This window comes from Marmota monax, unplaced genomic scaffold (assembly GCF_021218885.2).
Source record: "Marmota monax isolate L192 unplaced genomic scaffold, Marmota_monax_Labrador192_F-V1.1 WCK01_AAM20220418_F8-fsc00061, whole genome shotgun sequence".
In the NCBI taxonomy this organism is placed as follows: domain Eukaryota; kingdom Metazoa; phylum Chordata; class Mammalia; order Rodentia; family Sciuridae; genus Marmota; species Marmota monax.
Window position 1 is genome coordinate 16,334,190 of NW_026695230.1, and position 15,156 is coordinate 16,349,345.

The window sequence follows — 15,156 nt, forward strand, 5'->3', positions numbered from 1 at the left end:
GTAATTTAAAAAAAAAAAAAAAAAAAAAAAAAAAGTACATGGTAGGATGTGTGTAGGTTATGTGTAAACAGTACTGAGGTGGCGGTGGCACCACTCTCCTCCACAGAAAATCTTAATTAAGCTTCTCTAGAGACCTCCACCATAATCGTTCTTAGATTCTCTGTAGAACTATTTTCAGGCAGGGGATATTACTGCAGAAACACAGTGTGATAAGAAAAACTAACCTAAGGCTTTCATAGAGGCGTTTGCATTTCAGAGTTAAGGGCAACTGGTGTGAGAAAACAAACAAACAAACATATATATTTCTTTCCCAGGTACTGATTTTCACAGACAGAAGAGAGAAAATGTCCTTGGGTTATTTTTGTAAAACCTGGCCTGAGCTGAGAATCCAGAGGAGGGGAAAAAAAATAACAAAAAACCTGTTGTCATGTGAACTTCTGTAGATTGTGAACCTCTGAGCCCCTCCCCCTATACACGGGGTGCAAAGTTCTAAAAATTCCTGAACTCGGGGTTCAGAGGGATTTGTTACAGTGAAAAGCTTTGCCCTCTGAACCTGGTTCCAACCAACCAATAAATAAATCTGCTTCCTGCTAATTCCTTGGTGTCTAATCTTGTCAACAGTACATAATTTTATTTGTTTATTCATGTATTTATTTATTTATTTATTTATTTTGCAGTGCTGGGAATGGAACCCAGAACCTCTTGCATGCTAGACAAACTTGCTATATCCTCAACCCCTATGCCATTTTCTTTTGGTCAGGGGATGGTACCAGAGATCAAACTCAGGGACACTCAAGCACTGAGCCACATTTACAGCCTGATTTTGTATTTTATTTAGAGACAGGTCTCACTGAGTTGCTTAACATGTCATTTTTTTTTTTTTTTAATTTTTTATTTATTTATTTATTTTAGTTTTAGGCGGACACAACATCTTTGTTTGTATGTGGTGCTGAGGATCGAACCCGGGCCGCATGCACGCCAGGCGAGCGCTCTACCACTTGAGCCACATCCCCAGCCCCTAACATGTCATTTTTGCTGAGGCTGGCTTTGAACTTGTTATCCTCCTGCCTCAGCCTCCAAAGTTGCTGAGATTGCAAGGGTGCACTAGCATGCCTGGCTCCCTATGCTATTTTATATTATATTCTGTGTGTGTGTGTGTGTGTGTGTGTGTGTTTTTCCACCTTCTTTTGGTACTAGGGATTGAATCCAGGGGCACTTTACTACTGAGCCACACCCCCAGCTCCCCTTTTTAATTTTTTAATTTTTTTTTCTTAGTTGTAGATGGACACAATACCTTTATTTTGTTTACTTATTTTTATGTGGTGCTGAGGATCCAACCCAGTGCCTCACACTTTCGACTACCACTGAGACACAACCCCAGCCCACCTTTTTTAATTTTTTATTTTAAGACATGGTCTTGCTAAATTGCTTTAGGGCCTTGTTAAATTGTTGAGGCTGGCTTTAAACATGCAATCCTCCTGCCTCAGCCTCCCAAATTGCTGGTATTACAGACATGGGTCACCACCCGGCTCTATATAAGATTCTTGAAGCCCAGCTGGTGGCTCAGCCCTGTAATTTCAACTACTCAGGAGACTAAGGTAGGAATATTACAAGTTCCTGGCCAGCCTTGGTAACTTAGATCCTGTCTCAAAATAAAAATAAAATGGCTGGGGATGTAGTTAGTGGTAGCACGCTCTTGGGTTCAATTCCTAGTACTAAAATTAAAACAAACAAATAAACAAAAACAGCTTCTTGAGCATTTGCAGAAATGCAAAATGAGTTGATCCTAAAACCAATTCCCTGCAAATATCGAGAAATGACTATATAAAGTTCTTGACCAGATTGAACACACAGTAAATACTCAGAAATTATTTATTAAGTGTTTTGTGCTGTTGTTTTTTGCCTGTTTGTTTTTTGGAACTAAAATCCAGGGTGCTAACGGGGCATGGTGACTGTGTGCCTGGTAATCTCAGTGACTTGGGTAGCTGAGGCAGGAGATCACAGCCTGAGCAACTTAGTGAGACCCTGTATAAAAATTAAAAAATTTTAAAAGGGCTGGAAATGTTGCTCAGTGGTAAAGTTCCCTGGCTTTAATCCCTAGTACTGGAAAAAGAAAGAAAGAAAATCAATCTAGGGCGTTTTACCACTGACATACATTTAAGCCCTTTTTATTTCTTATTTTTAATTTTGAGACAAGGCCTTGCTAAGTTGCTGAGGCTGGTCTCACACTTGTGATCTACCTGCCTCATCCTCCCAAACTGCTGGGATTACAGACATGGGCCTATAATCCAGCTAAGTGTTATTTTTGACTATCAATTGTTCTGTGGCAAATCCCTCTCTTTGTTCTTTAGCTACCCAGGCAGATTCTACTACTTGACTGCTAAAACTCAGTTCCATTTGGTTTAAAACATTAATTTCGCAATTGGATCAAAGTGCTGAGCCTCTCCAATACGAGTTAGACTTATAACAGGAGGAAATTGATTAACTTTTTCAATCTTCCTCCTACTCTTGTGCTCTGGAGGGCATGTGGAGGACAGGTCTTGCTCTGGAACACCTTGTCTCCTTCCCTGTTCTCAGAAGATAGCCTAGAAGGAGGTGAGGCATCTGAGAAATTTTCTCTAGCAGCTAGTTGCCTATTGTTGGGGATGCATCCTTGATATCTACTACTCTAGTACAGTTTTGTTCTGCTGCTGCTACTGATCTCTGATTAAGTGGTATCCTCCAATGAATGAGTGCATACTTTTCATTTTAACCCAGTTGCACCCTTAGCACTAGATTACTGTAGTATAATGCATGCTGGACAGAAGACAGGCATTGACACTTGATTTTTGTTATTGTTCTGAAGAACAGGAACAGTTTACAATCAGAACACTTTTGCTTCTCACAGTGCCTGCTAAATAGTCTCTCCCAGGAAGGATGTGTGACAGAGTTCAGTATGGTTGATGTAGGTTGGAGAGCAGAAGGCCAGGTGATACTCAGAGTGCTTCTGGATTTTAAGCACTTTAAGAGCACCCCAAAGAATATGTATTGAATATCTACTAAGGCTAGTATCTACTTAGTGTGATAGTGATTGTTATTCAGTTCAATTTTACAGATGAGGAAAGTGAAGTAAGAGTTAAATCATTTGCCAAGGTTAGAGGTCAATAAGAAACCAATCTAGGGTTTGAATTCAGGCTTTCTACATCCAGTGCTCTTTCTGCCTGTCCCAAAAGATGGCAAGGAGGCTTAAACAAACTGCTTATTTTTCTATAAATTCTTTTAAACAATAGATTCCCAGAAGCCCCACTCAACATGCATGTCTGATTGTGTCTTATTAATTTGATCTGTATTAACTGGCCACTGCAAATGATGTGGGAAAACCAACCTTTTCATTAACTTTTTTGTTTGTTTCAGAGAAAATACTACATTAATAAAACTGCAAGACTATTTTTTTTCTTTTTTTTTAATTTTTAAAATTTTTTAGTTGAACATGGACACAATACCTTTGTTTTACTTATTTATTTATTTTATGTGGTGCTGAGGCTCGAACCCAGTGCCTCACATGTGCAAGGCAAGTGCTCTACCACTGAGCCACAACCTCAGTCCCAAGAGTAATTTTTTTAAAATATTTATTTTTTAGTTGTAGTTGGACACAATACCTTTATTTTATTTATTTATTTTTATGTGATGCTGAGGATCGAACCCAGGGCCTCGCATTTGCGAGGCGAGTGCTCTACTGCTGAGCCACAACCCCAGCCCCACAAGACTAATTTTATAATAAATAAAGAATTAGTTTTATGGCCTTAATTAAATTCTGGGAAAATAAAGTATGCCTTTGCTTGGAAGTGACAGAACCTCATATCAAACCAGCATAACCCCCAGGTGATCTGTTGGCTCATCTAAACAAACTCTGGAAGGGGCAGGAGTGAAACTGACTTTAGAATACTGGAACCTGAGACTTGAAGGTCTTTGGAACCCTCTCTGTACCTTTTATATACAGTTCCCTCTCTTAAGGCATTAGGGACTGAAAGAATACAAAAAGAGCTTCTCTGTTTTCCAGGACCATGTTTTTTTTTTTTTCCTTAAATCCAGGGGAAGTAATTGGATCAGCTCCTCTTATGCACATGCCTATCTTTGGATCAGGGTTTATATTCAACCAGCTTGCTGATTGTTGAATACTTTTGAGTTCTCACCATTAATTTGAACAAATCACTGTGGTCAAAGGAAGATGTTCCATGATTGGGAGGAGGTAATGGGATAAGTCTGTTAGTATAGAAAGGAAGAAAGGGATACTAAGCAGACAAAAAACTATAGTCTTTAAGCATAATATGTAAATAGGTATGTATGTTTACATAATTTCCCAGCTTTTTATTGTGAAAATTTTTAAACCTGCATAAAAATTGCAAGAATGGTACAGTAACTACCTGGCACAGTGGTGCATATCTGTAATCTCAGTTACTCAGAAGACTAAGGCAGGAGGATCACAAGTTTTAGGCCAGCTTGGGCAATGTAGCCAGAGCCTGTCTCAAAATAAAATAAAATAAAAGGCTAAGGATGTCGCTCAGAGGTAGTGCACTAGCTAGCATTTGCAAAGCCCTGGATTCAATCCCTAGTATCACAAAAATGAATGAATGAACAAACAAATAGGTAAATAGAAGGGTAGAATAACTACTCAAATGCCTTTCATCTAGATTGCCTAACTGCTAACTTTCCCTCATTTACTTTCTCTCTCCCCTCCCTTACACATACACCATCACACCACACACACACACACACACACACACACACACTCCTTGGCTGAACCACTTTAAAATAAGATGCTGATAATGTAATACTTTACCCCTAAAATGCATGTCTTCAGAATAAGGATATTCTCATATATAACCATGATACGATTTCCATACTAAATAAATTTAATATTCATATAATGCTATCATCTATCATCTATTATACAATCTGTACTAAAATTTCCCCACTTGTCCCAATAATATCTTACAGCCACAGAATTTTTTTCTTTGTTAATTTCAATCCAGAATTGAATTGAGGGTTCCATATGGCAAATGGCAAATTGATACCATATTCCTTTTTCCATACTTTTTGTTTTCAATACTGGGGATTGATTTTTGTGGGGGGTGGGGTGGGGATAGGCATTAGGGATTAAACCCAGGGGCACTTTACCACTGAGCTACATCCCAGGCCTTTTTGGTTTTTTTAAAAAAATTAGGACAGGGTCTCACTAAGTTGCCTTTGGCCTCTCTAAATTGCTGAGGCTGACCTTGAACTTGCAAACCTTTTGCCTCAACCTCCTGAGTTGCTATGATTACAGGACTGTATCACCACACCTGGCTGGTACTAGAGATGGAACTCAAGGGGTGCTCTGTCGTTGAGCTACATCCTGGCCTTTTTTATTTTTGTTTTAAGACAGGGTCTTGCGGGCTGGGGATGCGGCTCAAGCGGTAGCACGCTTGCCTGGCATGCGTGCGGCCCGGGTTTGATCCTCAGCACCACAAACAAGCAAAGATACTGTGTCCGCTGATAACTAAAAAATAAATATTAAAATTCTCTCTGTGTCTCTCTCTCTCTCTAAAAAAAAAAAATTTAAAAATAATTTTAAAAAATTAAAAAAAAAAAAAGACACGGGCTTGCTAAATTGCTGAGGCTGGCCTTGAATTCCGTGATCTGCCTGCCTCAGCCTCCCAAATTGGATTCACAGGCATGTGTCACTGTGCTTGGCTGTTACATTTATTTAGTATGCTTGAATTTAGAAAAATTTCTAGCTTTTTTCCTTCCTCCTTTCTTTCCTGTTTTTTTTTTTCTTCTCTCTTTCTCTTGTTGGGGTGCTGGGGATTGAACCTGGACCATTGTTCATGCCAAACACACCTTCTACTACTGAGCTATACCCCAAATCCCTGGTTTTGGTCTTTGGCAAAGAATCATAAACATTTTATTAGAGTCTGGGTCAGTTTGCACAAAGTCCCTTAATTTGCATTTGTTAATTTTTTTCTCATGATTAGATTCAGGCTGTGCATTTTGAGACAGGAATATTAGATTAGGACTATTGTGTACTCAGTGCAGCGTTTCATAAAATGTCACTCTATCTCATTTTTGGTAATAAGTTTGATCACTTCGTTAAGGTGGTATCTACTAGTTTTCTCCATTATAAAGGAATCTCCTTATTTATAATGAATAGGTAATGTGTGGGGTGATGCTTTCATATACATGGCTAATTTTTTAAGGATTTTTAAAAAAGATGGACATGATATCTTTACTTTATTTATTTTATTTATTTTTATGTGGTGCTAAGGATAAAACCCTGAGCTCTACTGCTGAGCTGTAACCCCAGCCTCTACATGGCCACTCTTTTTTTTTGTTTGTTTTTTTGTTTTGTTTTTAAAAGAGAGAGAGAGAGAGAGAGAGAGAGAGAGAGAGAGAGAGAGAGAATGAATCCCAATATTTATTTTTTAGTTTTCGGTCGGCACAACAACTTTGTTGGTATGTGGTGCTGAGGCTGGAACCCGGGCTGCACACATGCCAGGCGAGCGCGCTACCGCTTGAGCCACATCCCCAGCCCTACATGGCAACTCTTTAAAGTACATTTTCTAAAATGGACAAGGTAGCTCTTAGAATGGCATTGCCAGAGGAGTTGGTTTTTCTAGCAGATCTGGGTGAAGGGAGAGAGGTGCCTATAGCATAAAACTTACAGAGGTGCTCACTCTCTGGTTTGCCCCTAGGCTTCTTGCTCCCTTCATCCTAATCTTAGAAATTACCCCCTCCCCCAAACTGGGCATGGTGCTGCATGCCTCCCAGCAGCTCCAGAGGTTGAGGCAGGAGGATGGCAATTTCAGGATCAGCCTCAGCAATTTAGTGAGGTGCTAAGAAACTTAGCGAGACTCAGTCTCAAAAGTAAAAAGAATAAAAGGTGGGGGTGTGAGTGGGTGTGGATGTGGCTCACTGGTAAAGTGTCCCTGGGTTCAATCCCTGGTACCAAAAAAAAAAAGAAAGGAAGGAAGGAAGAAAGAAAACAACCCCTTTCCTGGTCCCCACAGTGTGGGCATAGAACCCAAGACCTTGCACATGCTACACAAGCATACTACCACCAACCTATGTCCCCATCCCATGCTGTGGCTCTTTAATCTGGATAATAGAAAATGTTTTTAACTTATTTCCTTAGATCCTTAAATAAATGCTTTGTTTAATGAAATAGTTTTGAAAAGTAAATGGAATATAAATGTGTAGATTTGAAGATCTTTTTTTTTTCATGGTAAAGACTGCTTTATTGGTGGCAGTTAGTACAAGTCAATAAATACTGGTCCCCAAAGAAGAGCTCTGTTATTTATCAGAGTACTGGTCCATAGAGAGCTGAATTAAACTGAACCAAACGATTGCTGAGATGACTGAAGTCAATCCTGCTTCTTGGGAAATGAAGCCATGGCCAACTGATATATGGCATAAGCTGTTCCACCAACTGTAAGAACCATGGTGGCTCTATACAGCAAGGCATCAGCTACTCCACCCTTTAGATGCACCGGAATTCCATTATCCTCCTGAAACAGCTTTTGTTTCTCTGGAACTTTATTTTCAAAATGTCTGCGTGAAGCAGTGCTGATGGTCCTTTGGGCAATCTGATGAAAACCCAGCAGATTCCACAGCATCTTGCCTCACTTACTGCCCACCAACTGTGACAACTGAACGCCAAGAACGAAAATAACCACGCCAGACTAGATTTGAAGATCTATTGCTTCAATAAAGTTATTAACTATGAAGGAATCCTCCCTAGGTCACTCTTCTATGCTCAGCACATAAATTTATTGATAACTAAATGTTTTCTGAAGTAAAATAGAAAACAACCACTTTGCCTTATATATTTATGCTTCTAAACAAAGATCCTGCTATAGACTTTCTTTTCTTCTTTTTTTTTAAATTATAGGTGGATACAATAACTTTATTTATTTATTTATTTTAGAGAGAGAGAGAGAGAGAATTTTTAATATTTATTTTTTCGGCGGACACAACATCTTTGTTTGTATGTGTTGCTGAGGATCGAACCGGGGCCGCATGCATGCCAGGCGAGCACACTACTGCTTGAGCCACATCCCCAGCCCCCAGTAACTTTATTTTATGTGGTGCTGAGGATCGAACCCAGTGCCCCACGAGTGCCAGGCGAGCTCTCTGCCTCTGAGCTACAGCCCCCAGCCCTACACTTTCTTATTTGTGATAAATGGCTTTGAACCATGCTTGAAAGCAATACAAATAGTTTTCATATGATTATGTTTTTGGAAGTCTGTGCAAAATGTGATTTCACTTAGAGTTTGGTGTGACAGCTGAAAATTGCTACATTCCAGCTTAGTGCTTCAATATTGTATTTTCAGTATGACTGAGTCGCTTGCTTCTGGCTTGGCCTTTTCCACAGAGAGGCTGGCGCTCAGACAAATCCCCTCAGATACTCTCACAAAGAGATGTTGACAGATCATGGTCTCTCAGAGGTCCTAACTGGGTAGCAGCCCATCCGGGCATGCTGGGCATGAGCATGAGTATACATGTCTGTTGTCCTGTGGGATGGTCTCCTCATGCTATTTGGCTAGCAGTCAAGAGTCTTAGAGAGCCCTTGGAGATGGGAATTCTACCCTGGGAGTAGCATGACTTGGTAGAAAGGCATTGGGCCAGTTTAATAGGGCAAAAAGTCTCATTCAAAGAAGTCTGAAGTTTTTAAGTGGGCTGGAGAATTAAATTCCTCTTCATCATTATGTTGACCATTGTGTTAGTGCTCAATAGATAACTGGTAGAGTATTCAGGAAGCTCCTGGGTACTTGAGATGTATAAATGGATGCCTAACCCAAGGAACTTACTCTAACTTGTTTGGAGAAATAGAGTACAGCTGCTGACTTTTTTTTTTTTTAAAGCCTACTTCACCACCCCACCCTAACCCCAACACTACTTATAACTCATCCAATGAATTTTTAAAATAGGTTTATCAAATACTTCTTCTATCTATGCCAAGCACTGTGCTCTGCTTAAGATATATAGAAATAAACAAGATAAATTGTTCTTGGCTTGATATTATACATAAAAATGTTATAATGGTTATCTTCAAGAAGTAGAACTAGATGGAGATATGGATAGAGATTCTTAATTTTTACTTTTTGAATTTTACTTTTTGGGCAATAATATTTTTAATAATTCCACAAAATCTTTTTGGTAATTTTTCATGTCAGACACTCTTCTGAGGTTTGAGAAGATAGTATTGAATGAAGCAGAGTATGTTCTCTGTCTTCATGGACCTTATATTCTGATTGGAAAGGAGCAATAAACAAATAGATCCATAAAATATATCATAAAATATAATGAGGATTGAAGACATATCCTGTTTTAAAAAAATTAAAAATGCAGTTATTATTTTGAAAAGGTTATCATATTCTTGGTTCTGATAATCTGACTCTTGAGAGATCAAGACTTTTTGCTGGCCTGGGCAGATAGCAGCACACAGAGAAATAGTCCAGAGGGCCAAGCCTCAAAGCCTTAAAATTTGGACTCTTCTCTAATCCTCTCTCCACCCAGCACAAATGAAAAGGCAGTCAAAGCTGTCTGCATTCTTTTGGCACACAAGTGATGTCAATCCAGAGAATCTGGCCTGGATGGTTGCCCTTGACTGGAGTCCAGGCCTTTCCCCTTGCAGTATGGGGACAGAACTCACTGCTGTGCCAGTATTTGAAGGTGCCAACACTGCCTACCATGCATCAATAGCCTACTTCTGTGCAATTTTACCAGTTGGTTTCCAGGGTCTGATCCCACTGGCTTCTGGTCTGCCTTGTCTGACAGCTGATGGAACACAGAAGACTTAAAAACTAGTTCTAAATTCCTAACTTGGGTCACCACATTCTGATCTATTTTTAGGACAACATCCTCCCTCTCTGACTCCCTGAGAAACCACTTTTCTTTTTTCCTTTCATGTTCAGTGTTCTAGGTCTTTTTATCTCTAGATCGAAAGGATGTTTTCCTCTAGATGAATTATTGTTTTTAACAATTACATTTAGAGCTATGATCTATCTCAAATTAATTTTTTGCTAATGATGTAAGATAAGGATTCAGATTATTTTTGGATATCCAGTTCTTCAAGCATCATTTGTTGAAAAGAATTTCCCATCCAGGAATATTAAACTGGATTTTTTTTTTTTTACAAAGATTGAACTAAATTTTTATTCTTTATTTAAATACAACTTGGCCAGAATGTATATTATATGTGCAATGTGTTTGATATGCTAATGTGTAGTTAAAATGTTTTGTATTTGTAAGAGATATGGGTACAATGGGTACATATATATTTTTTCTTATAGTGTCTTTATTTTCATTTAGCCTTAAAATCAGGGCAATGCTGGACGCAAAATTAGATGAAAGTACTCCCTCCTCTTTTACTTTCTGTGATAGTTCGTATTTAAAAAAAATAAGTAAATACAGGGGCTGGGGATGTGGCTCAAGCGGTAGCGTGCTTGCCTAGCATGCGTGCAGCCTGGGTTTGATCCTCAGCACCACATACAAAGATGTTGTGTCCGCCGAAAACTAAAAAATAAATATTAAAAAAAAATACACACAAATACACATATATATTTGGTGGTAGGAATTGAAACCATGGCCTCTAACATACTAAGAATATCCTTTAAGACCAAATTATAACCCCGTAAATAAAATCAGAGAATTCACCAGTGAAGCCATTTGGGTCATGCAACTTTTTTATGGAAAGGCATTTTAAAATAAAATACAATTTCTTCAATAGACACAGGTTTACTTAGAATCTTTATCCTTTGTTAGTTTTAGTACTTTTATTTTTTAAGGAATGCATCTTTTATTTTTATTGAGATTTAAAACATTCACAATATTTAAATGTAAAATAATTCAGTTGGCTTTTCAATATATTAACAAAATTGTGCTACCATCACCACTATCCAATTCAAGATTATTTTCATCACCCCCCAAATGAATCTCTGTAACCATTAATCATTTTCCATTCACCCCATCATTCAACCTCTGGCAATGGGTAACTAACATTCTTGTAGATTTCTTATTCTAGACAACTCATCTTGATGGAATTGTAATTTGTCAACTTTTGATTCTAACTTCCTTCGCTTAGTATGCTGTTTTTGAGGTTCATCCTTATTGTAGCATCTATCGATATTTATTCATGTTTATGGCTGAATAATATTCCATTATGTAAACATACCACATTTTTTATCCATTCATCAGTTCACGGACAACTTGGTCATTTTCACTTTTTTGCTATTATGAATAATGCTAATGATCAGTGTGCAAATATTTGTATTAGAAATATGTTTTTATTTCTCTTGGGTTTATACATGGAAATCAAACTACTAGGCCATATGGTAATCCTAGGGTTAATCTCTTGAGGAACTACCACAGTTTTTAAAAGCAGATACACCATTTTAAAAACAGCTACACCACCAGCAGCCAGGTATGTTGATGCAAGCCTGTAATCCCAGTGACTCGGGAGGCTGAGGCAGGAGGATCACAAGTTCAAAGCCAGCCTTAGCAACTTAGTGAGACTCTCTTGAGACCTTGTCTCAAAAATTAATTTAATTAATTAATAAACAGCAGAGGTTAAGTGCCATTGGGTTCAATCCCCAGTAATTAAAACAAAAAAATCTTACCAGCAAATGTGAGTTTACAATTTCACTGTCTTTTTGCCAGAATATGTTTTGTCCATTTTTTCAATTTCAACTATCCCAGAGGGTATGAAATGACATCTAATTTTTTAAAAACTTTATTTATTTATTTATTTTTATGTGGTGCTGAGGGGAATCCAGTGCCTCACATGTGCCAGGCAAATGCTCTATTACTCAGCTACAACCCCAGCCCTCTCATTTGCTGTTTTGTAAGCAGAAAAGGGATTTGTTTAGTCAAGGATATGTTACTCACAAACTGGAAGAACTGGAGAAACCCAGACTTGAAATTAAGCTTTCAAGTGCAGCCCCCTGAAATGCTACAGAGCAGTGGTTGAATGCCAAATGCCAGCAGCTCACTCTGCTGCGCACCAACATTACACCCGTCTCAACCTGGCTACTGCTGATGTGTTGGGGAGCTCTGTTGCCACCACGGCCATGAAAATGGACCTTCTACAGTGTCACCATAGGCCTGGCCTCTGGGTCACGTGCCTACAAGAAAGACTAGAAATTTGAAGTTGGAGGTCTAAAATACCTGGGGTGGGATAACTTATACAAGAGATGGAAGTTCTTTATTTCAAGGTTGAAGCCCAAAATATGTTACATTTCAAGAATCTGATAGCAGTTCATGTTGCATGGGAAAGATAACTTGAGGCAGGGGGATGCCACTGTGGTCCTCCAGACAAGAGCCTTGGGCATTAAGAGGAAACAGGAGGGGCAGCGAGCAGTCTTGGGAGGTGACATGGAGTAGAATCCTAGGACTCGTTCATGGCAGTTCTGGAGGCTGAGATCAGGGTGCTGGCATGAGAGGGTTCTGGTGAGGGCCTGCCGGGTTTCTGTTCTCACGACTAAAAGGCTCAGGAGTCACTCCAGGTAAACTGGGCCAATTGGGCTGCACGAAATAACCACACAAGAGACACAAATACCTTTTTCTTTGGGGTCGCTGTGATGGCTCCTCTGACCTTAAGGGTCCGCAGGAAAAGAGAGAGAGTACACGCTGACCCCTTTTATTGAGGAGAAGCTATTCAAATGAGGCAAGGGGTCAGGTTTCAGGGGGCTGAATCTATCTTCATGATGTCCACTGTCAGCAGGTTGACTAACATCTAGGTAGGCCACACCCAAGGGCACAGTAAGAAAGGGGGACACACTCAAGGCACTTCCATGGAACATTCTATCCTAAACAGGGCAAGGGGTTATATTACAAAAGAACAGATGAGCATAGCTCCACCCATGGGGCTGTAGCAATACATGGCCTCCCTGGAACGAAGACAGTCACTGGAACCCTAAAAGAGCCAGGCAGTCTAGCAGCACAGGTGCCACATGGCCTAGCAGGGGAGTTAACTCAGTCACATTCAGAGGTTGGTCTCCCATAAAGGCCCTCTTTTAGATTTGCAGATGGCCACTTTCTTGCTGAGTCCTCACATGTTGGAAATCAGAGAGAGCTTTTTTTATTTTTGGGGGGCGGGTTCTGGGGATTGAACTCAGGCAGGGCCTCACACATGCTAGACAAGCACTTTACTATTAAGCCATATCCCCAGCCCCCTTAAATTTTTCTTTTCTTTTTTGCTTTTCTTTCTTTATTTTCGTTTGCAATGTTATGCTGGAGAGGAAACCTAGGGCCTTGTTCATGCTCTGCAAGTGCTCTAGATCACTCATTTGGTTTTGATTTATATTTCCCTTATGACAATGATGTTGAGAATTTGTCATGTGCTTAATTTCATTTGTGCTTTTTTCTAGAATAACTATCCAAATCCTTTTCCTCTTGTAAAATCGGGGTATGTTTCTTTTCATTGTTGAATTATGAGTTTTTTAAAATCTATTCTGTATTTTCTTATCAAATGGTTTGCAAGTATTTTCTCTCATTCTGTAAATTGTCTTTTCATTCTCTTGACAGTGTCATTTGAAGTTCAAAAGTTTAATTTTGAAGAAGTCCAATTTTTTTGTTTTCTTTTTCTTTTTTTTCGGGGGGAGGGGGCCTTATCGCCTGAGCTTATGTTGTTACATCCAAGAAATCATTGCTAAATCCAATTTTTTAAAAAAATATCTTGGAGCTGGGGTTGTGGCTCAGTGGTATAGCACTTGCCTAGCACATGTGAGGCACTGGTTCAATCCTCAGCACCACATAAAAAACAAACAAATAAAACAAATGTATTGTGTCCATCTGTAACTGAAAATATTTTTAAAATCTTTATTTTTTAGTTGTAGATGGACAGTACCTTTATTTATTTATCTTTTATGTAGTGCTGAGGCTCAAACACAGTGCCTCACACATGCTAGGAGAGTGCTCTACCACTGAGCCAGAGTCCCAGTCCCGCTAAACCAATTTTATAAAGATTTTCCCCTATGTTATTGTCACTATGGGCAAAAGGTGTGACTTATGCAGTTGAGGGGAAGAAATAAAGAATGTCCACATGTTTCTGCCCTTTTCAATGCTTTATTCACTCAAATCACTCAATACCATTTCACTCTATAGGCTCTTAATCAAGAAAACAACAACCCTTAATGCTAGGCACTGCAATAGACAATTCACAGCAAACAATTCTAGATTAATTCTAAGCACTACACACACATTTAACCATGACAGGCTAATGACAGACATTCCCTCTGCATGCTAAGTTCAAGTGTCAGATCAAAAGTCTCAAGTCTTAGGCTTTAAGTCCAGCAGATGCACACTCATTCAGAACACTGTGACCAGGTCCGGAACCAAGGCAGCCTTCTCCTGGGGTGGAGCTGATGGCAGGCTGAGGAGGTAGTCCTAGGGAGAAGTTGTGGCTCTCACCAGAGTCAATATGTGGCTGTAGAGTTAGAGAGTGATGAGAACAACACAGGTTCAAGCAGATGAGAATGGTTGGGATGTCAGTCCAGGTCCTCATCAGACTCTCAGGCTTGTGTGGATCAGTGTCGGCTGGTTGAAAGTCTGTTCATTTGCTCTATTATTTATATTAAGTTTTGGGGCTTTTGACCCCTCTTTCAATCCTTATTAGCTACCAATGGATTTCTCAGTGACATCATTTACCCTGGGGTTAAAACATCTGGTCTGGTGGTCCCCACCCTGATCTTTTCAACTTTCTCTTTTATCAGGCACCTTTCCCTTTTATCAGGTGAAGACAGCCTGCCACAGGCTTCACTCTGAGTTAACCAGGGTAGGGGAAGTGACTTGTTTGTGCCTGAGGGCCATACCTGATGAGCCTGATGAGACTTCAGGTTTCAAACTGGAGTTCTTAAAGTGGAGTTGCTTAGGCTCAGCCATAAGGCCATCCTTACAGTTATCTCCTAAGAATTTCATATTTTTAGGTCTGACATTTAGGCCTTTGACCTATCTTGAGTTAATTCAAATTCATGATTTCATATTTTACTCAATCAATTAGAGTCTGTTAATGATTTTTACAGCCCAAATTGTACCCTATTTGGCCACTGAAGCCTCTTCCATCTGGCTCTGGAGTCCTTTTGTTTTGTCTTATATCTTTGAGCACTTCCCTGTTTCTTGTACAAAATGTTCCAGTTTTAT

The 15,156-nt window shown here is 39.4% G+C and overlaps 1 protein-coding gene across 1 annotated transcript; it reads right to left on the reverse strand.

Moving 5' to 3' along the window:
- Positions 1-7,226: 7,226 nt before the first annotated feature.
- LOC124088602 (cytochrome c oxidase subunit 7A2, mitochondrial-like) lies at positions 7,227-7,684 on the reverse strand. Its single transcript, XM_046438324.2, has one exon. It carries the CDS (start codon positions 7,629-7,631, stop codon positions 7,380-7,382), a length of 252 nt encoding a protein of 83 aa, XP_046294280.1. The 5' UTR covers positions 7,632-7,684; the 3' UTR covers positions 7,227-7,379.
- Between the last annotated feature and the right edge of the window lie 7,472 nt (positions 7,685-15,156).

Excerpts from the sequence above, each read along its gene's own strand:
- LOC124088602 (XM_046438324.2), bottom strand. The coding sequence starts at position 7,631 with ATGCTGTGGAATCTGCTGGGTTTTCATCAGATTGCCCAAAGGACCATC.